General features: G+C 51.9%; 1 protein-coding gene across 2 annotated transcripts in view; it reads right to left on the bottom strand.

Moving 5' to 3' along the window:
• The window catches only part of SCAMP2 (secretory carrier membrane protein 2), a 22772-nt gene extending 1511 nt beyond the window's left edge, over positions 1 to 21261 (bottom strand). The window contains exons 1-8 of one of the 2 annotated variants that reach the window (XM_019803493.2): positions 21023 to 21261; positions 6929 to 6997; positions 6386 to 6484; positions 5719 to 5847; positions 4514 to 4631; positions 3832 to 3960; positions 3377 to 3536; positions 2227 to 2328 (exon numbers count right to left, since the gene is read on the bottom strand). In XM_019803493.2, coding sequence (XP_019659052.1) covers positions 2227 to 2328; positions 3377 to 3536; positions 3832 to 3960; positions 4514 to 4631; positions 5719 to 5847; positions 6386 to 6484; positions 6929 to 6997; positions 21023 to 21079 — 863 coding nt within the window. In that variant the 5' untranslated portion in view covers positions 21080 to 21261. The remainder of the gene's footprint in view (positions 1 to 2226; positions 2329 to 3376; positions 3537 to 3831; positions 3961 to 4513; positions 4632 to 5718; positions 5848 to 6385; positions 6485 to 6928; positions 6998 to 21022) is intronic. The other variant, XM_019803491.2, reaches the window with a different exon arrangement.
• Positions 21262 to 22749: the final 1488 nt, after the last annotated feature.

Raw genomic sequence — 22749 nt, 5'->3', positions numbered from 1 at the left:
TTTTATTTATTTATTCGACAGAGATAGAGACAGCCAGCGAGAGAGGGAACACAAGCAGGGGGAGTGGGAGAGGAAGAAGCAGGCTCATAGCAGAGGAGCCTGATGTGGGGCTCGATCCCATAACGCCGGGATCACGCCCTGAGCCGAAGGCAGACGCTTAACCGCTGTGCCACCCAGGCGCCCCTGGCACTGGTTTTAGATATGACACTGAAAACATAAGCAACAAAAGAAAAAAACTGGACTTCATCAAAATTAAAAACTTTTGTGCATCAAAGGACACTAATACAAGAATGAAAAAATAATACACATAAGGGGGAAATGTGTTAATCTGATAAATTAGTATCCAGAATACATTAAGAACTTGACAACAAAAAGGCAACCCAATTACTAGAGAAAGACCTGAACAGACATTTCTTCAACCAAGATACACAAATGGCCAAAAAGCACATAAGAGATGGCTAACACCACTAGTTATTCAGAAAATGCCAATCAAAACCACAGCGAGAGGGGCGCCTGGGTGGCTCAGTGAGTAAAGCACCCAACTCTTGATCTCAGCTCAGGTCTTGGTCTCGGGGTCATGGGTTCGGGCCCCATGTTGGGGTCCATGCTGGGTGTGGAGCCGACTTAAAAAAAAAAAAGACCACCACAGTGAGATGATATACCTCTAAGTTGGGAACAAAACAAAATAAGACAAAACAAGCATTGGTGGGGCTGTGGAAAAACAAGAACCCTTGTACACTGCCAAGGAAATGGTGCGGCCACTGCAGGAAACTCTTGGCCACTCCTCCACAGACTGACCACGTGACCCAGCAATTTCACTCCAGATACATACCCAAAACAACAAAACCAGGCATTCGAAGACTTGTACAAAAATGTTCATGGCAGCACTGTTCACAACAGCAAAAAGGAGGAAACCACCCCAGGGTCTGTCCACTGATGAGCAGACAAGCAGATGGACGAGCACTCCATAAAAAGGAGCGAAGTACTGATCCGTGTACAGCATGAGCCTTAAAAAATTCATGCTGAGTGAGGCCAGCGCAAAAAGCCACATACTGTATGGTTCCACTTAAATGTCTGGAGTAGGCAGATCGAGAGAGAGAGAGAGAGAGAGAGAGAGAGAGCGCGTGCACGTGCACACGCAGCTTCATGGCTGCCAGAGGCTCCGGGAAGGAGGGAGCAGGATGCCTGCTAATGAGTAGAGGGTCTCCTCTCAGGGTGACACAGATGTCCTAGAACTAGACAACGGACAGGGCTGCATAACACTATGGATCTACTAAACGCCACTGAATTTCTTACTTTAAGATGGTTTAAGTCGTCAATAAAATAAATTTTATGTTCTGTGTATTTTATACTTGATAACAAGAAAGGGGGGANCAAGCCTTCTGACTCCCGAGCTGGGGAGCAAAGAGGCCTTATGCCATAGCCTGTCTTCCAGGATGCCACTGAGGGTAGTGAGTGATGACACTTTCAAAGAGAAAGGGGTCATCCCAGAAACAGCAGAGCGAGATGGATGAGGGGTGGCGGGAGGGCAGTGGGCACGCTCGGAGCGCAAGATGAGTCAGCCCCCTCCCTCCGCCCTGCATTTGCCAGCTCCACTGGAGGGAAGGGACCAAAGTAGCACAGCCCTTACAGGCTCAGGCTCTCAGCCAAGTGGCAGCCTGACCTTTCTATAATGTTCCCTGTGCACTGGGGCAGAAAGGAAAACATCAGCCAGCAGCTTTTCTTTTTGAGGCTAATTTTGAGCTGAGGACACTAGCACCCAGGAAACTCAAGCCAGCTCTATGCTCAATCCAGGAGAGGCTAGGGCTCCAGCTCCTGACATTACACGGCCTCTGGACAAAGTCACAGCACAGAGTCCACAAAAGGCCAGGGCCTCTGTCCGCAAGTGCCCAAACCCGAGGGCTCGCCTGGGGCCTGTAGAAGTAGCACCAGCCTCTTGGAGGGCACAGCAGAAGCAAAGAAAGAGGACGCAATCCTCCACAGGACGTAGCCCTGGTCGCCTAAGGGTTCAGGGCAGGTCCACCCACAACACCCCAGAAAGTGGTGAACAGGCGAGGCAGCAAGTGGCGACCAGTGAAGAACTGGAGGGGCATGAGGATGCCGCCAGCCCCTGGGTCCTCTGGGAGGGCTCTCTGGGAGCAAGGAGACAGGAAGAGAGAGGCCAGGCCGCCTCCCAAGCATCGCCGCCTCCCAAGCATCACCCCCTCATGCTGCCCCAGGTCTCACCTGTCCCCCAGGCCAGGGATGCCAACCAACTGGATGATATAAATCCCTATTTGACAAAAAAATATGAAGAAGAACACGAAGAAGCTGAAAGAGTTGTCGGACCTGCGGAGAGAGGGGAAATCCACATCACAAGTGGGCTGGGGTTTCACTGCTCAGTATTCCTCGCTTGGCATGGCATTAGGAGCCCCGAGGCAGGATGGGAGTGCAGACAGCTCCAGGGGACCAGCCACACTGTCCAGAGGACACGGACATCCACAACCATAATCAAAAAGGGTTTGCCACTCATTGCCCTCCAGTTTAAGGGGTCAGTGCTTGCCACTCTACTCAAAGAGCTGATAAAGTTGCTCCCCAGAGGACGACATAAAGAGCCTAACGGTCCGTTTCCTGGGGTACGTATCTGCATTTCTTAGGAGACAAGGAAATCTAGGCCAAAGGTATAAATATCTAATAATAAGACCGTTGGCCTGGGTGGAAGAAAAGGTATTTGGGGAGCACAGAACTCTAGACCAAACCTCCATCTCCATGTTCTCGAAGGCTGGCGTACTGCCTGAGGAGTGCATGGAGGGTTTGGCCCCTGCTGCCCCTCTCTCCCTGCGGCCTGCTAGGTTCCTAGGCTTGAAAGCAGCAACTCGGAGGCACCATGCCACAAGCCCTGAGGGTCTGTGAGCTGGATCCACTCAGGTCCACAGTGCCTATTCTAGGTCAACCGGTCTGCACTCAGCAGGCTCAAGAGAGTTACTGGGGAGGCAGGGGAGAGGCGTAAATAAGCTTGGAGCGATAAGCCATGGAGAGCTTATCAAAGGGGACTCCCTAAAGCCTCAGAAGGGAGCTGAAGAAGCCCCGCCCTCTTCCTAGTGACGGAAATCCTAACGCATCAGACAGCATGGCAGCAGGTGGGAGCGCACGGACCCTTCTCTGGGTCTCCCACGCCTAGTCCCAGGACAGTGCCCAGAGCAGACCCCGGGCACAACATCGCAGGGAAATGGCTCCTGACCCCCGTCTGCTCCAACTGTGGGTGGGAATGGGAAAGTGGATTGCCCCACCATCCTACTCTGCTCTCAGACTGGGATGGGGTCCCTGGGCATAAGGCCCTTGGCCTGCTACCTGGGATGCCAGCCATACTCTACCCCCTTGCCCCAGCCACACTCACCTGAAAGCCTTATAGATGGGTCGGTACCAGCAAAGGAAGGCACAAGGGGTGAAGATGATAAACCACAGGATCGAAAGGCCGAAGTCCACTCCCTTGGTGCTGTCGACTAAGAACCACGCCAGGCAGGCAAGCAGGTTCAGAAACAGAGTCACCGAATGCACTGGGGAGGGGGAGGAGAGAGAGAGAGAGAGAGAGAGGGGCTGGTGCCAAGGGGATGGAAGGGCTCCCAGGCCTGGCAAAGCACCCCTGGAGAGGACATGAGGTCCATACAGTGTGGGCAGCGGCAGAAACACCACATTCCATGAAGAGCCAATCATGCGGGCAGAAGGTCCCCCAACCCCCGGCCCAGCGCTGAGGAAGGCTGGAGTCTGTGCGGAGGAGCAGCTGGAGCAGACAGGGCTCTGGAGTCGCAGGGCATTTGCCCCCTGAGCTCCGAGGGCGGGGCCGGGACTCACACATCCAGAGATAGTACAGCATCTTGCATATCCGCTGGTAGTCGGCAGGGATCTCCACCGAGAAGTCCTGATAGAAGCAGGGCTTGACGGGGCACCAGAAGGGCAAGGGCGGCCAGTTGTTCTCTCTCACTGTGTACAAAGAGGCAAGGAGGTCAGGCTCAGCCTCTGCAGCAGCATGGTGGGGTGCACACCCCAGCAGTTTACGGGCCAAACCAGGGCACCCAGAAGGGCGCCAGCAAGTGGGGGTCAGGGTTGCTATGGGTAGGCAGTGGGATGGGCAGAGTGGGATGGGGCATGAATACCCACAAGCCCACTCCAGGATAATGCATCCCAAATGCGCTAGGAAAGAGCAAAATGGCCTAAGTGATGATTTTTACGAACAACCAGCCCGTAAGCACAAGGGGTTATCATCATGAAGATGAGGGGGAATCGCAGGCAGGACCAGCGCCCCTTACTCTAGCAAGAACTTTCAGAGCAGGAAGGAGTGAGGAAACAATCTACAGCGGCGAGGACCACCCTGCGGGTCTCCCGGCCTCCATCTCGCTGCTCTTCCTGGCGCTGGCAGCGGCGCCGCTGAGATGTCTAGAGCCCAACAGAGCTCCGGGGCCACCCCGGACCAAGCAGGCTCAGCGGAGGCTCCCGCGCCAGGCACGCTGGCCCAGAGGCCGGTTGCCTCCCCTACCGTGTAAGTTGGCCACTGTGTTCTGCAGCTCCCGCTCCTTGCGCTCTAGCTCGGCTGCTTTCCTGTCCAGCTCCTCCTGCTGCCGGAGCAGGCTCGCCTGCGCTGCGGAGGCCACGGCCTGGGGGGCACAGAGGGTGGGGGCAGCCGGACATGGGAGACAGAGGGACAGCGTCAGCCTGAGTAGGAAACCAGAAGGGCCTTGCCCCATGCAGGGAGAGCCAATCCCAGCCCCACGGTGTCTTGGGTACCAGAGACCACCACAGAGACGCCAAGGCGACCTGTCTCCTACGACACCTCTGTCCTCTTAGGTGTTAACCAGCCTTAAGCAGGGCTCTTGTCTCCCTTTCCTCCCTGAGCTTGAGATGAGAGAACTATACCCCATTCTGGAATCCAGGCAAAGCTCAATTACAGTGACCTTTGGGGTAAGAGCAAAGGGAAAATGGCCTCACAAGACTAACCTTAACCAGAAACCTGGAGAGCCACACCTCACTTGAAGAACCTGGAGGGTGTGCATGTGAAGGGGACACAGTGCAGGCCTGCTAGCAGTGAGTGCAGGGAGGCACACGAGGGCAGACCAAGGTGCACCTAGGGCCTCAGGGATTTCAGCAGCACCCCACCCCACCCCCAGGTGCAACCCCTGACATCACCTGAACTGTGACCGGCTACATCCCAGGCCAGCCCCCTAGGCTTGGCCCTGCTCTGCCCAGCTTTGATGACATGCCGAGTCCAAGCTTTATCCCCTGTCCAGGCAGAGCAAGGCCTCCAAGGGAGGCATCTAGGGAGCTCTACATGAGGCATTCCAGCCCAGGACCCCGGGACCCGCTCCTGCCGGGTGCTACAGCCACTGGTGCCCAGCTCCTCCTGAAATCTACAGTCCTTAGGGAATGGCTATCAAACCAGTCACCTTGCAGGATGACAAGCCGGGAGTATGTGTACATCCGTATGTGTGCATGCGTCTGTACGCATACACACGCTCACTCTCTCTCTCCAAAGAGAGTTTTCGAAGAGCTAAGGCTGCCTTCAGGAGGTAAACTTCACGCCCTGGGGGCAAAAGCAGGACCAGAATTGACCACGCTGGACCATGGTGAGGGTCTTAGCCCTCCCTCCCAAGTCTGGTCAGACAGTGGGAGCAGCTTGGGGCCCACAAGAGTCCAAAGCCCAGCTCGGGCCTTGCCCTCACTCCCGCTCATCTACACTTTGCCTACCTTCGGAAGCCTTCGCATGTAGCTGTCTCTGAGAATACTATCTCCTCCTAGAAGCATCTGCCTCTCTGAGAGCTCGCTCACTGCCAGGAATCTGGTAGGCAGGAACTTGCTGGCCTGTCTAAGCAGGAGCTGCAACATACGACTCCACTGTGGGTGACGCTCCCCGGCGCGGGGCGGCGGGGAGCGTGGCAGGGCGGTGAGGGGATGGAGTAGGGCATCAGGCACGAGGCAGACAAGATTTACGGTATTTGGTGAAGGGACAAAGGAAAATAAGAAGGCAGGCAGGAATAAAAGAGGTAAAAAAAGAAAAATGAGAGAGACAGAGATTCTGGGCCCCAAGTAAGAGAGGACAAACCAAAGGGTCCACAAGGATCTGGAACAGCACAAGAGGGGCAAATACTCTCACAAGATACCAAGGACTCCCGTCTGGTAAGCAGAGCTTACTTTTCGGTGGTAGTAGTGGGCTGGGGGTGAGGATCTAGGCTGGCTGAGCAGACCCTCCGTGTGCAAGTGACCAGCTCCAAAGAGATTATCAAGAGGGCCCTTGAAAGGGAGCCAAGAACGAAGGCCCTCCGTCTACCCCTCCCCCAATCTCAGGGCTCAGGTGCTGGTCTGGGTGCTTCCCTTGCTGGAAAGGACAGGCTGAAGGGATCTTGGTCAACAGTACCTGGGGGGTTGGCTGGGTTGGTTCCACCGAGGGCTGGAGAACCGCCGGCTGCGAGGGCCCAGGGAGCTGTGTGACAGGAACTGTTGTCGCTGCATTTGTCTGCGTGGGACACACCAAAGGAGGCAGGTGAGAGGCTCCACCAGTCAGCCACACAGGGGCAAACCCACAGCAGGGTAAGTGGCATGCCCCTGCCTGTGAGGGACATTCCCTCTGGGGCAGGCCTGGACCTACCTCTGTGGCTTCCTGGCCATCAAGCCTCAGGCACTGGGCAATGTGATGCTTCACCCAGCACCCCTGGCTCTGCTGGAGTCACAGCTCCCCAGCACTGTCCTATTCTCTTCAGGGAGGGGCCCAGATCACAGATCCCGAGGGGAGAATTGGGGACTTCTTCACCCTCCCCCCACCCCAAGCTCATGTTAGGACTGTCCCTTTGAGGGCTGAAGCTTCTCAGAGTTGCCTCTGCCTCTGCCAAGGCTCCTTGCCCCAGAAACCTAGCACCAGCCAGAGGACCCAGGGACTCAGAAAGAGGGCATGCTCACCAACCTCTGAGAAGGGGTTGAATTCAGCCAGGCCACCTTGTGGAGCATTGGTCAGCTGGGTCACAGAGGGATCCTGCAAAGGGAAAAAAATAAAAACAAAAACCAGCCATGAGATGCCCTGGGAAGAAGAGAGAACCTTGACGAAGGGGAGGGACATCGCCATCTCTCTCTCGCTCTTTTTTTATGATATGTTAGTCACCATACAGTACATCCTTAGTTTTTGATGTAGTGTTCCATGATTTACTGTTTGCGTATAACACCCAGTGCTNATTCAGCCAGGCCACCTTGTGGAGCATTGGTCAGCTGGGTCACAGAGGGATCCTGCAAAGGGAAAAAAATAAAAACAAAAACCAGCCATGAGATGCCCTGGGAAGAAGAGAGAACCTTGACGAAGGGGAGGGACATCGCCATCTCTCTCTCGCTCTTTTTTTTATGATATGTTAGTCACCATACAGTACATCCTTAGTTTTTGATATAGTGTTCCATGATTTACTGTTTGCGTATAACACCCAGTGCTCCATGCAATACGTGCCCTCCTTACTACCCATCACTGGCCGATCCCATTCCCCCACCCCCCTCCCCTCTGAAGCCCTCAGTTTGTTTCCCAGAGTCCATAGTCTCTCGTGGTTCATACCCCTTCTGTTTACCCCCCCGCTTCATTCTCCCCTTCCTTCTCCTACCGATCTCCCTGCTATTTCTTATGTTCCACAAATGAGTGAAACCATATGATAATTGTCTTTCTCTGCTTGACTTATTTCACTTCGCATGATCTCCTCCAGTCCCGTCCATGTTGATGCAAATGTTGGGTAATCATTCTTTCTGATGGCTGAGTAATATTCCATTGTATATATGGACTGCATCTTCTTAATCCAATCATCTGTTGAAGGGCATCTTGGCTCCTTCCACAGTATGGCTATTGTGGACAATGCTGTTATGAACATTGGGGTGCACATGGCCCTTCTCTTCACTACGTCTGTATCTTTGGGGTAAATACCCAGTAGTGCAATTGCTGGGTCACAGGGTAGCTCTATTTTTAACTTTTTGAGGGACCTCCATACTGTTTTCCAAAGTGGCTGTAACAACTTGCATTCTCACCAACAATGTAAGAGGGTTCCCCTTTCTCCACATCCTCTCCAACATTTGTTGTTTCCTGCCTTGTCCATTTTTGCCATTCTACCTGGCGTAAGGTGGTACCTCAGTGTGGTTTTGATTTGAATTTCCCTGATGGCTAATGATGTTGAACATTTTTTCATGTGTCTGTTAGTNGCATTGGAAAAGTGTCTGTTCGTATCTTCTGCCCATTTTTTTATTTGATTATTTGTTTCTTGGGTATTGCGTTTGAGAAGTTCTTTATAGATCTTGGATACCAGCCTTTTATCTGTAGTGTCACTTGCAAATATCTTCTCCCATTCCGTGGGCTGCCTCTTTGTTTTGCTGACTGTTTCCTTTGCTGGGCAGAAGCTTTGTATCTTGACGAAATCCCAAAAGTTCATTTTTTCTTTTGTTTCTCTTGCCTTTGGAGACGTGTCATGAAAGAACTTGCTGTGGCCAATGTTGAAGAGGTTACAGCCTATGTTCTTCTCTATGATTTTGATGGATTTCTGTCTCACATTGAGGTCTTTCATCCATTTGGAGTTTATCTTTGTGTATGGTGTGAGAGAGTGGTCATTTCATTCTTCTGTATACAGCTGTCCAATTTTCCCAGCACCATTTATGGAAGAGACTGTCTTTTTTCCACTGGATGTTTTTTTTCCTGCTTTGTCAAAGATTAGTTGACCATAGAGTCGAGGGTCCATTCTGGAGTCTATATTCTGTTCCATTGGTCTATGTGTCTGTTTTTGTACCAGGACCATGATGTCTTGGTGATCACAGCTTTGTAGTACAGCTTGAAATCAGGCAATGTGATACCCCCAGCTTTGCTTTGCTTTTTCAACATTTCCTTGACGATTCGGGGTCTTTTCTGGTTCCACACAGATTTTAGGATTGTTTGTTCCAGCACTTTGAAAAATGTCATTGGTATTTTGATCAGGATGGCATTGATAATAATTAATAATTAGTAATTAGTAATTAAGGGGCACCTGGGTGGCACAGCGGTTAAGCGTCTGCCTTCGGCTCAGGGCGTGATCCCGGCGTTCTGGGATCGAGCCCCACATCAGGCTCCTCCGCTATGAGCCTGCTTCTTCCTCTCCCACTCCCCCTGCCTTGTGTTCCCTCTCTCGCTGGCTGTCTCTATCTCTGTCGAATAAATAAATAAAATCTTTAAAAAAAAATTAAAAAAATTAGTAATAAATAATTACTAATTAATAAACATTATGTTTATTCTTCCGATCCATGAGCATGGAATGTTTTTCCACCTTTTTGTGTCCTCTTCAATGTCTTTCATCAGTGTTCTGTAGTTTCTAGAATATAGATCCTTTACCTCTGATTAAGTTTATTCCAAGATATCTTACAGTTTTTGGTGCTATTGTAAATGGAATCGATTCCCTAATTTCTCTTTCTTCAGTATCATTGTTAGTGCATAGAAATGACATCACCAACTCTTGGCCCCTCCTAGGGCCAGCAGGCACTCCCAGGGATACCTGGCTGAAGGGAGACAGATAAGGCCTTTCCTGGTGCCCTGAAAAGCCTCTCAGGAAGGCTCCTGTGCTCAGCCCCTGCCACACCAGAGCTGTAGTCTCTTCTCCCTTTCTGGAAAAGGAGGAGTTCAGCCCCGATGACTTCCCAGAAGAGACCCAGAGCAAGCTTCCCACTCTGGTACCTTGGAATAGATACCACCCACGTCCTTGTTAGTGCCCTTTTCCAGATTCAAAACAGTTCACAGTATTTACGTCTAGGGACTGGGGGGGCAGGGGGAGAAACTTATTTTTTACTTCATAACCTTTCTGTACTGTTGCATTTATTATTTTACAGAAAGCACTTATTCCTCTTCTTTTTTAAAGGACAGTTTCAGGTTCTGGAACAAAAACATGCTGCTGGCTGCCAGTGCTGGTTTTATTAAACCAGGCACACTTGCTAGGAACAGAGGCATGAAGGGCTCAGACGAAAAGCCAGGAGAATGTTTTTGGTTTTTTTTTTCCTGGATTCTTTTCAAAAAATGCAAAAATGTCCTCAGACCACAGTTTTTTCCTGAGTTTTCCTTCCTGAGTCTTCCCTTCCCCATCTGACCTCTGCCAAGGCCAGCCCTCTGGCCTAGGGCCCACACAGCACTCCCTGTCATCTCCTGCATCCCAGCAGCCTCCCTGCTGGCCTGGGCCCAGTGGCCAGCAGCCTCATCCTGACCCCCTCCGCACTCTATCCTCCCTTCCCCTTCCCCTTCCCTGTACATAATAGTCCAGCTTGACAGCGATGCCTGGGCTCTGCGAGAAACAGCTGTGAAGGATGGGCACAAGGCCGCTGCACTCTGCCAAGGCCCCAGTTACAAGGCCTCCCCTGGCCCCCCTCTGTGTACCTAACCCTCCCGACACCCCCCCACCGGTCCCTCGCAACGGTCCACATGCTCCCGTCCTACTGGCCCAGCTTCACCTCCACTGAACGGATTCTCAAACTCAATATTCACATTAGACACACCCTCAGAGGGCAATCCCCTCAAATCTCAGATGTGGAAACACCCTCACCACGGTGCTGTACTTGTCTTAGGTCTCAAAACGGTTGGCTCCCTATTCTGTACATTCACAGAACCAGGGGACAGCGGTGACTGTTCTCTCTGATGTTTTTCACAATACCAATTCTTGTCTTCCCACCTGGGCCTCCAGTTCCGGACCGATGAGACTGGTGGTTGGCTGGCCCCAGGGTCTAGCCCAGAGCTCCAACTGACTTCTTCTCTCTGGACATACCTCATCTCTGCACCCCCACCCAATTTCCTCTGCAAGGAGGCCACATGGCTATGTCCCTGCCTGGTGGCCCCTGCAACTTGGACAAAGTGACAGGTGAAGTTCAGAAGGCCACCTGAGCTGGAGGAACTGGCCTTGAGGTTATTCGTTGGCTGAATGCCTAGCAGATTTCTCCCAGAATCACTGGACTGGCTTCCTACAAGAAAGATCTGGCGCTCAGGCTCTGTTCCCCTTTCTGGCTCCGCAAAACACCAAGCCACAGCAGACTGGGTGAGCTGAAGTCACTGAAATCAGATCCACCATCCAAGGAACTAGTTATCTGAGTCTGTGTCACAGGACGGAGGACAGAGGGGTGGCTCTGGTAGCAGTTTCGGGTGCTGGCCCACATGTCTGCCTGAGGTGCACACGTTTTAATAGGCAACCTTCAGACCATGAAGAGAGGTCACTTCCTTGACCAGAAGGTAAAGCCCAAGAGGATTCCGGGGGTGGGTGAGCTGACTCCATGGCCTAGAGTGATCTCTCCTCCTTTTCACTAAAATCGTCAACACTTGGTCCTGGCCCCCTCAGCAAACTCACCACAAACACCGTCTCCCCAACAGCCTGTGACCTCTGCAGCCAGATGCTGCCGTGACTAGTTCACGCTTCTGGCTGCTAGTGCTTGCCGAAGGGCCTGACGCAGAGCAGAAGCGCATGGGATGTTTGAGAGTCCATGCCCTGTGCCCTCCTCCACTTTCTCTGGGAGGCACCGCCTAAAAGCTGGGCGGGGGGCACCTGCATCACTGCAGCAGCCCCAGGGCCTCATAAGAGGGGCCTGGAACACTCTGGGAGACCTGGGCTCTTTCTGAAAGATGAGCAGCTCAGGCCTAGTGGGAGAGGAAGGGAGCTGACATTGACAGTGTCTACTATGTGCCAGGCTTACACAATGACGCTATGGTGAAGTTCTAGTCACCCTAAAACTGGCCACTGTGTCAAGCCGTCAGAAATAAAGGTTCTACCAGCCTTCCTCAACCCGGCTCTTCGAAAGAATTCTGGCCCAACACCCTAAGGCATCCCCTGTCTTCAATGACCTGACTTCTCTCCCGGGCACCTACAACAGTCCTGGTTCTAAACCATCCCTGAGGATGGAGAGAACGGTCACTTCAGCCAGCTTCTGTGCTGTGGCTCAGCTGAGGAGCCCTGGCTGAGTAAAGCTACAACTCCCCTCCCCCCATGTCAACGTCATGACCACCCTGTAGCTGGAGAAAGCCCCAAATCAGAAAGGGGAAGTAGTCTGTCCAAGATCTCAAGGGTAGTGGCTGAGCTGGATCCTGAATTTGTCTATCTCCAGGGACACACCGCTAAGCCTGAGCGGGGAAGGCCTGCTCAGCAGTGTAGCCCCAAAGCCTGGTGCAGTCGACAAACGGAAGGCGCTCCATGTGTGGCTGAATGAAGGCACCCCACTCCTGAGGAACACCGAAAGGGCACATGAGCGACCAGGACAACTGTTTCTCTTCAGTTCTTTATTCCTGGACTTCAGGAAGTCCTTGGCGAGCCCCCAGGGGTTTTGCAGTGAGGACCACACCGACCGGTCTGAATGAAGACCCTCAGCTTCTACCCTGAACCACAAATAAGTCACAGCAGCAACCTCCTTTCCCACTTGCCAAACATCAGCGGACTCGTAAGTGGGTCAAGTAGTTATTTTAAGGGATGGCAAGAACTAAGCTTCACCTATAGAGAGGTAACCTAAAACCCCTGATACACAAAGGACTCAGACTGGCTAATGCCCTTCGCCGAATTTGTAACAAAGAAAACGCGCCTGCACTCAGTTCTTTTCATTCAGGGAAGAGTCACGGTGTGAGGGACACACCACGACGAAGAGGGTGCAACTCCTGCCCTCCTAGAGCCAAGGATCGATGACTCTAGCAGAGACTTGTGTGTGCAGCACAGGAGCCCAGGGCAGAGTGAGGAAGGGAAGGGAGGGGAAGACAGCGGAGAGGAGGGGCCCACCACCGCTGGGGAAGGGGAACCCTTCGAGTAGCTGCGGCGTCAGCAACAGAGGGAAAAGAGGCAGGCAGGCTGGAGCTCCGCTGGGAAGGGCCCGGGAAAAACACGCTTTTTTCCGGTTTGGCAGTCACTTTCCAAGTCACAGGTCCCAGCCGTGCTTGAGCTGTGACTTTTCCTTGCTTTTCCATCCCACACTCCACCCAAGCTCCCCATGTGGGATTGCAGGTTCCAAATAAACACATTAAATAAATACCTCACGAACAACAACAGAAAAAACTCGGCCATTCTCTCTGGGAGGCAGTGTTACCAACACTTTGGAACCTCTGTGAAGTCCTATTTACTTTGGAGACAAGGCTGTGCGTCATATGACAAAAAAGGGCAATCATCCCCAGACTGGCTGGCTGGGTCCCAAGTGAAAAGAGCCACAGTTAACCTTGGTACTCTCCTACCTGAGACTCCATCCTGAGAAAATATGATAAAAATGTGTAAAAATCTGTATCTGCAAAGATACTTATTGCACCAATATTTACAATAGGAGAAAAAAATCACGGGCGCCTGGGTGGCTCAGTCAGCTGAGCATTTGACTTCAGTTTCTGCTCAGGTCATGATCTCAGGGCTCAATTCAGCTGGAGCTCCGCACTCAGCAGGGAGTCGGCTTGAGATTCTTTCTCTCCCCTTCCCTCTGCCTCTTCCCCCACTCACTCTCATTCTCTTAAAAATAAATAAAATCTTTAAACAAAAATCGGGAAACGACTTAAACATCCAATGACAGTGAGCATAAGAATGTTTCGGTACATGTCCCCTCAATGGTCTGCACAGCCATTAAAAATCACAACTATGAACACAGGGCAGCAACACAGAAAAGGCTTTGTTATATGAATCCCAAATAATAATTCTGTCAAAAGCACTCATATGAAAAGAGACTGGCAGGAAAACACATCAAAAGAACAATGGTTGCAAAAGGCAGGAAATCTAAATGACCTATTTTGTCTTCCAAATTTTCCATGTGACTGTTATTTTTACCTTTAAAAAGCACATGCACCCACGCATTTTTTAAAAGAGCCTGAGGACCCACCAAATGAGCAAGATGCACGTGGGGCCTCTCTCCCTGTCATGACAGTGATGTACAGAGCAGCCCAGAAAAGTGAGGCTGAACCACCCGGCCAGGCACCTGAGGCCTCCAGGCCTTGGCACCTGCACCCCGGGGCAGCGGTTGGTCCATGGTCAAACTGAGCCACCTGCCACCCCTTCCACCTTTGTTTCCTCCTTACACAACCCGTCCCACACCATGCACAGGGCTAGGACACTGAAAAAAGGCCTTGGTTCCTCCGCTTGCGAAGCAGACAGCGCAGAGAACAAGCAGGCAGGGTGGAGGTGCGGCAAGATGTACACTGAAGAGGGCGACGCACCTGCTTCATGGAGGAGGGAGGGACTAAACAGCAGAAAGTCAGGGAAGGCTTTACTCAGGCGGCACCCAAGTTGGATCTTGAGTGATAACAGACGTTTAGCAAGCACGAAGGAGGGCAGCAAGAGCAGTGTTTGCAAAGGCACAGCAGCTCGAAAGGATGTGGGACCACCCAATCAGGTGGCCGCCAGAATTCACCCAAGGCAGGACCAAGGACACAGAAATTGACTGAAAACCCTGCAAAGGAACAGCAGGCAGGGCAGCAAAGGAGAGCCGGTCTGCCATGAAGCAGTGGTGGGGGCGGGGGGGGGGNGCGGGGGGGGGGGCTATAGTTAAGGGAGAAGTGAGGAGGTATGGGAACGTACGGCATTTTCCCTTTTTGGCACCTGTGCCCAGTTGTAAGGAGCCCGTTGGTCAGCAGGGGCTTATGGATCTTCTGAGGTGGGTCACTTAATAAGCCTGTTTGCATTCAGCTGGGGGGCCACTGTGGGCCCTTCTACCTGACTCAGGTTTCCAGTGCTCAAGCCTGTCGCTTAAAAGCAGCTTCTAGGGGCACCTGAGTAGCTCAGTTAAGGGTCTGACTCTTGGCTTTGGCTCAGGGTGGTGAGATCAAGACCAGGGTTGGGCTCTGCGCTCAGTGGGGGATCTGTCTGAGATTCTCCCACTCCCTCTCTCCCTACCCCCGCTCTAAAATAATCTTTAAAAAAAAATAATAAAATAAAAATAAATAAAAAATAAAAGCAGCCTCTACACCGGAGAAGTTTCCAGGGGCTGTGGAGTGAAGAGTATAGACAGAGAAGCCAGGAGTGCCAAGGAACCAGCCTGAAGCAGGGGTCCGGGCAGGCTACAGGAGTTTGGACTCCACCCGTGGGCAGCGCAGGACAACTGGAGACCGGCGTCTGCCGCAGTGCAGAGTGTGCAGTGAGCGGGGAGGGAGGCCTGGACAAGACCGCAGTCCACAGGGGTGACAGGGAGGACTGGACCAAGGCATGACAGCTGGGAGCAGAGAAGAGGGGACAGACTCCAGACGCCCTGCTCAGGGAGATGCCACAGGCTCGGCCACTCTCTGGGCAAGAAAGGAGGAAGGGAAGTTGAGGGACTGGGTGGCTAGCTTGGGTGACTGGTGAACAGTGCCACTGCTGAGCAAGATCAGTGATCACGGGGGAAGAGAAACAGGTTTTTCAGGAGTGGCAGTGTGGGAGCAGGGAGAGGCCCGGAGAAGATCCCGAGTTGGTCTGGAGACAGCTACGGACTAGGTCTGCTTGAAAAGGTTGGCAACGTCCAGGTGAAATGTGAGACTACTGGTTTGAAGCTCAGGAGAAGGTAAGGGCTAGAATTCTAGGTCTGTCTTGTCTGTTTTTTGTTTTTGTTTTTTTTTTAAGTAGGCTCCACACCCAACGTGGAGCTTGAACTCACAACCCTAAAATCAAGAGTCGCACACTCTACCAACTGAGCGAACCAGGTGCCCCCAGAGCTCCAGATCTGCGACCACGGGGATGTGGGTGCTACTCTGAGCCACAGTCAAAGAGGACTTCGCGGCCCCTGTTCTGACCTCAAGCATTCTAGGTGCCGTTCTTCTTTCCAGCTGGTCCCGTCCCTGGGCGCAGGCTAAAGACCCTGAGGGCAAAGCGTCCTCTGAGGGGAACCGAAACTACCCCCTCAAGCAACAAGGACTGTCCTGAGCCAGCAAAGACTCCACCTGTGATTGACTTGAAGACAATGAGCGATTTAACATTCACTGCAGACCTGCACAGACCCACCAACCTTTGCCCCAGGCTTTCCTGACATAAACCTGAAAGCCTTGTCCGGCACTTGGGTGACCCTCTTTGGGATGCTAGCCCGCTGTCTTCCTGGTGTCAGGCTCCCTGCAATTAAGTCCTCTCTTGTTTCACCACCACTCATCTCTCCGCCTCTGGATTTTGTTAGTGGCAAGTGGCCTGTTTGGGTCCCCGGAGCCAGGTGCTCCTGCACCCCACATGCTGGCTACAGTGTAAACGGAAGAACTTAGAGAGGTAAACTGTGAGAACAAAGTCAAGGACAGAACTCCAGGTTTCTGAAAACAGGCAGAAGGTGGTGACAGTCCCAGCGTTAAAGAGGCCAGGGCAGAGAGAACCACCAGAGGGACTGGCCAAGCTAGCGAGTGTGCCCCAAGCAGCAGGCATGCCCCAGGCCCACAGTGGGAGAGGCAGCAGGCTCTCAGGGGGAAGAAGTGCCTGGGGCTGCAGGGCGACAGCAGGCAGAAGCAACTTTTGGTTCTTGGTGCTCCTTGGTGCTCCGTCACCTGAAGTAGGAAATACCCTCTCTTCCCATCTGCCAGGCTCTCTGCTCTCGGCCTAAGCCTGTCTACCACAGGACTCTGCCCTTCCTCCTCAGATCCCTCACAGCTCCTTCGGGCAAGTTTTGATTACCGTCCTCATACCTACAGTGTTATCTTGCACAACTAGCATTTCCTGGCTCTCCTGCCAGATCAGAAGTTCTGGCAGGCCACGTGCTCATTTACCTCCACCTCCGGCACAGGCCCTCCGAGCAGCAGCAGCTCGGCGATGCGCATACATGTGTGGGCATCTCGGCGGAGGCTGCCGGACAGGTCACACCTTGCTAATGTGCACAGCACTCTTCTCTGAAAGAGCGGCAAGTACCCCTTGTTGGTCCTGGTTAAATATTACCACCACTCTGAACACAGGATTATCCTACTCCAAGTAGCCGCGAAGAAAACCGAAGTGTAGGATTCAAGTTCAGCAGTGTCTCCAGCCAGGTGCTTTCTAGCACCCAGCCTGGCTCCAGGTGCCAGCCAGAGGCAGGGAGAGGACTCCCCCCCCACCCCAGTCTGCCAGCTGTCTGGACTCCCACTATCTGAACTTTACCATTTTCAACTTTCTTGAGACAATGCTCCCATTGCACAAGAAAGTTCTAACAGTCCATCTGGTGGTTTTAAGAATTCCCGAAGTTACAGTCAGCTGGAGCCCATCCTCTCCGGGAAGTGGCAAAGCCTCGCTGTCTGTGCAGGGAGCTTTGTTCACACCCAAATCACGTTTCTGCCACCACTTTCTCCTCCCACGGGAGAGAAACGTTTTAAATCCTTGGGAAGCAGCCACACCACTGAGATTATCTTTTAATTGCGAGAAGGCAATGTGTGAAAGTGATATTGTGTGATCTGGCAACTCAGGACGCTGAAAGGTTTTCTCTGTTCAAGCACCACCAGCTACTTCACTCCCCCTCCTTGAGATCGATGCCGTCTGCCTGGGGCAACATGGCAGAGATGCCCAGTAGGAAAGCAGCCCTGGCGCTGGCCTGGGTGACCTGCTTGTTGGCGGACTGCTGGAACCTTCAACAGGCGTGCCAATGCGCACCTGCAGCCCTCTCCCTCTTCAACACCCCGACAAGCCTTCCTGAGACGCTCTTGGGAGCAGACATACTGGGATCAGTCCAAAGCAGGACCCGCATACCCAGAGAGAGCAGAGCAGATGCACCATAATTAACAGAGGGGTGAGGGAGTGCCAGGGGAGGTTGTGAAATCGGTAATCCTTGGCTTGCAGTTTCCTGCTTCCTCCTGGAAGTTTGGTAAAACTTCTGCTGTGCTCTTGTGACAACTGTGTGCTCTCAGCTCTTACAATGCAGGAAGTTTGCTAAGAATCCCAATCATAACTCTATGCAAAGAAGAGGTCATAAAAGCCCATGGCCACTGTGCAGGGGGGAAGATGGAGGGGAGGAGCAGGAAGTGGATAAAAAACACGGGGAAAGAAGTCAATTTAAAGGCACACCGGAAGTTGCACGGCCTATTACAAGAGCTGGCAGAAAAAGGATTCCATGGTTGGATAAGCCTGAGAAGTGCCGGGTCAGACAAAGTTGAGCACACGTCTTTACTGTAGGACTGCTCAGAGCCTTTCACAAACTAACAAGCCTTGTCAATCTGCAAGAAAAATGGAATATGGGTGATTCCCAAACTTATTTGACTACATAACCTTAAGCACCTTCTAGCACTGGTATTACTCAGAACATATGCAGCTAAAAAGCACAGCAGATGTGTCTTAAAAAGCTCATGGGGCGCCTGGGTGGCACAGCGGTTAAGCATCTGCCTTCGGCTCAGGGCGTGATCCCGGCGTTACGGGATCGAGTCCCACATCAGGCTCTTCTGCTATGAGCCTGCTTCTTCCTCTCCCACTCCCCCTGCTTATGTTCCCTCTCTCTCTGGCTGTCTCTATCTCTGTCAAATAAATAAATAAAATCTTTAAAAAAAAAAAAAAAAATCACAGCAGATGTGTCTTAAAAAGCTCAATATAATCTGTATTATTCCAGCCCCACACACTGGGGGGAAAAACTTGCGTAGCTAACACTAATTAGTGAGTACTAACTAAAACTCACTTAGCTAGTACTAATCACCCCTACCAGTACTCTCATTCCAAGAACAGGGGCAGTGATGACGAAGATACATTCTTTCCTTAGCTGGCCTAAATAACTAACCCCAATGCAGTTTAAGACCAATATGTGAACTTCAAAAGCCCCAGATGTGGGCTCCTTCCTGCTGCGAATTAGCTGGTGACTCTGGCACGTCCCGTCCTTACTGGGTTCCTGGTTTCCTCCTCTCTGGACTGAGGGTTTACAATAGATTTCTGAGGATGCCCCCGGATCTAACAGTCCACCATGGACTCTGAACACTGAGTATACTTTCATGACCTACCATGGAGTGACGGAAAACATGACTCTGCTCTGAAAGCTGGCTAGGTGTGACAGTTTCTGAGCCTACTGCCTCTCCCCTTGCTCTCTCCTGAGCTCTGTGCTAACACCCTGGGTAAATGAAGCTGGGCTCACACCCAGTCACCCCAGGGCTGCACCCTCCCAATGACCCAGCCCTGGCAGTCAGGGAAGCAAACACTTCCATCACAAGGAAAGGGAGGGCAGCTCTCCAGGAGAGCTTGAGGGCCTCACGTCCAAAGCTCCTTCTCCCCACGGGACTGTGTGCCAAGAGGAAAAACCCAGGCCAGCATAAGGAGGAGCGGAGCCACAGCCAGCCAGCTTTCATCTTCCCACGCAGGATTCCCCACCAGATGTTGCTCTTTACAGGACCACAGCTGCTTCCTGTCCTGCCATATCCTGGGGCTGCCTGATGGACAGACTGTCTCACTTGAATGCAGAAGTTACTTCTACCACAGTTTGCACAATCATTCCTGGGGCTGAAGATGTGGTTTCAGCCTGACTTTCAAGCTGCTATTAATACAGGGCAGCATCCAGGCCAATTATCTTGCCCACTGCTAGCGCTGGGGACAAGTTCTTTGCATTTTTGGACAGCTGACTGCCTCTCAGATAGCAGCAGACATTTTATTTCTGATTCTGACAGGAAAAAAAAAGCAAATCGTTACACAGAAGGCATTCCAAGAGACTACTAGATCCTTACTAAAACTCAAAGTCCAGTGTTATAAAGCAGTTTTGTAATTAAACCAAACTCTTAGCAGATGACACCCGCAGAAAAAAAAATGCAAATGTTTTTTCCTTACTCAACTGAGATGACTGCATTACATAAGAGACAAGGTTCCGTCAAGAAGCATTAAGCTGCAAGAGGAATGTTCAGGATGTTACAAAGACCAAACTACTAAAATTTGCCCTGAGGGCTCCCTTTGACTAAGTACCTTGAGACCAAGAAAGAGGCATAAAATGTTCACTCTGACAGTATACAATTATTCCCTGCTAGTCTCCTTTGTCTTTGCGCTGACCCTTGAAGGAATTCAAGGTGAGAAAACTCAAGCTGTGAGCTGCAGGAAGCACCCCTCTAAGTACTTCCCCCACACCTGCAGGAAACTTTGCAGCTGCCAATGGCCAGAATAAAATACAAGCAGGATGAGTTAATGTGCCTGGTGACATTCTGACAGAGCAGAAACCTCGGGGCTCATAAATCACCAGTCAGCACAATCAAGCTTCCCTAGAACTGGTTTTGAGCAGACATGAAACGAGACATAGGAGATGTGGAGCTAACAGGAGCCCCAGCACTTCACTGTGTTAAAAGAATTCCCCTGTACCCTCAGCTCAAAAGCAGAAAGGTTTCGGCTTTAAGTAGGAAGACTTCCTCCGCTATCCTTTGCTCAAAAGATCAGGCCAGCTCAAAGGTCAACATATCTCTACTACCCTAACAACACACACAGGTCCATCAGACCACACTTCTTGTGCTTCAAGACCCTCAGAGCCCCCTCACTTCTCCCTCCCTAACCTGGGCTCTCCCTCCTATCTAGCTAAAATCCCAGTCCAAACTAGACCCGTGGCCAAGGTGTGGAATTCTTATCAAGTCCGTATTTCAGCGTGCGTTGGCTACCTCCCCACCCTCTTCCAACCTTCCTTAGCAAATCTAGCAAATCTCAGTAGGTCTCCTATACCTTGTAGGCTAGTTTGGCTGTTCGGGGGGTCGGGGGAGAGCTCAACTTGGGATCTCCTTCCCACTAGAGGCTTCCACCTCTTCATTATGTTGTCACCCTCTTTCCTAATGTCACTCAAGGCAGGTGTCTCCCCAAGACTGCGGGATGGGGTAGACACACTTCCCCCTCAGTTGAAGTCGCTTCTCTCCTCGACGCTGCGGTGAGTCTCCCTGACCGCGTCTGCTTCAGTCCCTGTCCTTAGTAGGGTCCAGCCAGAGGGGCGACATCCGGAAAGCTAAAGGGTCCCACCACCTCTCCCCGAACTAGAGGGTCCCACCACCTCTCCCGAAGCTACAGCGCCCCGCCCCCTCCGCAGTTCCACCTGCTGCTAGTCCCGCCCCCCCAGACACTACGATAGGCCAGCCCCCAGAGCCCATTCTCCCATTGGGCAAACAGCCTGCTCCTACGCCACGTCTCCCGGCTCCAGCGAAAGAGGCCCGAGCCTTCGGCACTAGAGAGAACTGAGGTGGGGGCTTTACCTGGAAGGGGTTTACGTCCACTGGGTCTGCGAAGGGGTTGGTGTCGAAGGACGACATGGCGGTCGGAGGCTGACGAGCGAGCTCCGCCAGCGCTTCTGCCTCCGGGCACCCAGACCCAGCGGCGCTCTCCGTGCGGACCCTCCACTTCCGGGAGCGAGGCAGCCGTTCTGGCGCAGGCGCAGCGCCTTCCCAGGGGGCGTGGTCCTGACGTCACAGAGGCCCGCCCCGCCCTCCTGCCCGGCCCACTACAGAGCGGCCGGTGGGCCTTCGGCTTCCATCCGCTACTTTTCTATACTTGCGCTTCGGGCCTGGGGGCGGCACCCAGGCACGAGGGAGCCGGAGGCGGAGACGTTCCCAGCAGCCTCTCGGTCTGATTGCTTCTAACTCTGTGTTGGAAAATTCCCAAGTAAACTCTGCTAAGTGGAGTTGGAAAATTAACCCCTTCATTTCCCTGGAGGGCAAGTTTGGGAAGTCGCACTTGTCCAGGCAGGAGACTGGAGTTCGGCGGGAGTGGGAAACGGAGTTCCTGACCCGAGAGGACCTCGCTGAGCCTGGCGAGGGTTCTGGTGGTAGAGCCGAGCAGAGGGGTTCTTATCGGAAGAACCGACGGCGCAGCTGTCCCACACACGTGCTCAGGAGCCCTGATTCTTTTAGGTCTTGCTCCCTGCTGTCAAGTTTTACCGTTTTAGTGATGATGATCCCTGAGTCCAGGACAGGTTTAGGGCCTGAGCTGGGATTTGAATCTGGACATCAAGCATTTGTTAAGTGAATGAGAGACTTCAACAATGGGGTTGATGGCTGCTCCTTCATATCTTTCTGCTGTTCATTTCTGCTGCCACCGAATCCAGCCACTGTCATTCTTTACCCTGCTCTGCTACAGGGCTACTAATTGGTCCATTGTTATTTATGTTGTAACCAGAGATCGCTTTAAAGGGGACAAAATACTATAAAATATTATTGTAACAATATTGTTTATTTAAAATATAATTACAAAATAATATTATTATATTATTTTAAACCTTACTGCTTAAAGTCTTCCGATTATTTTCCATAAAGACCCGAATTCTTGTATGGCCTCTAGGTCCTGTAGGATCTGCCCCCACCTATCCAGCCCTCCTAGTGGCTTTTCAGTTCCTCAAACTTCCCTTGTTCCCTCCTGCCTGGGAACCTTTGCCCATGAAGTTCCCTCTTCCTCTTCCTGGTGTGCTTTTAGCCCATGCCCTCATCAACCCCAGTTAACCCCTACTTATCCTTTTATCCAAGCACAGATGCTCCATCATCAGAAGTGGCCTCTCCACTCCACTCTATAGGTTAGATCACCTCCTACCACAACAAATGCTTATGTTACTTTATAGTTTTGCTTCATAATAGGTACTGCAGATTGTAAGTATACACTTGTATTGATGGTTATTTGTTTATGTCTGTCTCTCTCACTAGGCTGTAAGCTCCACAGGGGCAGGAGTAGGGTCTGTTTTGCTCACTGTTGTATTTCTGGCACTAACATAGTACTAAGCACATGATGGACAGTAAGTAAATATTTATTGTTTACCTCATCCACTTTTCTTACCTTCCTCTTTCCTTTCTAAATTCCAACTTCTCCCAGAAGTTTCATATGGCTGGGGGAGTGGGGATGAGGAAAAGGAGAGGTATTCAAAGGTAGGAGCTTTGTGAGATGTGCTGTTTGTAGGATTCTTGTATTTTCCATTTTATTATTCCTTAGGGTATGG

The sequence above is a fragment of the Ailuropoda melanoleuca genome, chromosome 9, assembly GCF_002007445.2.
Source record: "Ailuropoda melanoleuca isolate Jingjing chromosome 9, ASM200744v2, whole genome shotgun sequence".
Classification (NCBI taxonomy): Eukaryota; Metazoa; Chordata; class Mammalia; order Carnivora; family Ursidae; genus Ailuropoda; species Ailuropoda melanoleuca.
Note: the sequence above shows the minus strand (reverse complement) of the source record. Positions and strands in the feature narration are given on the sequence as shown.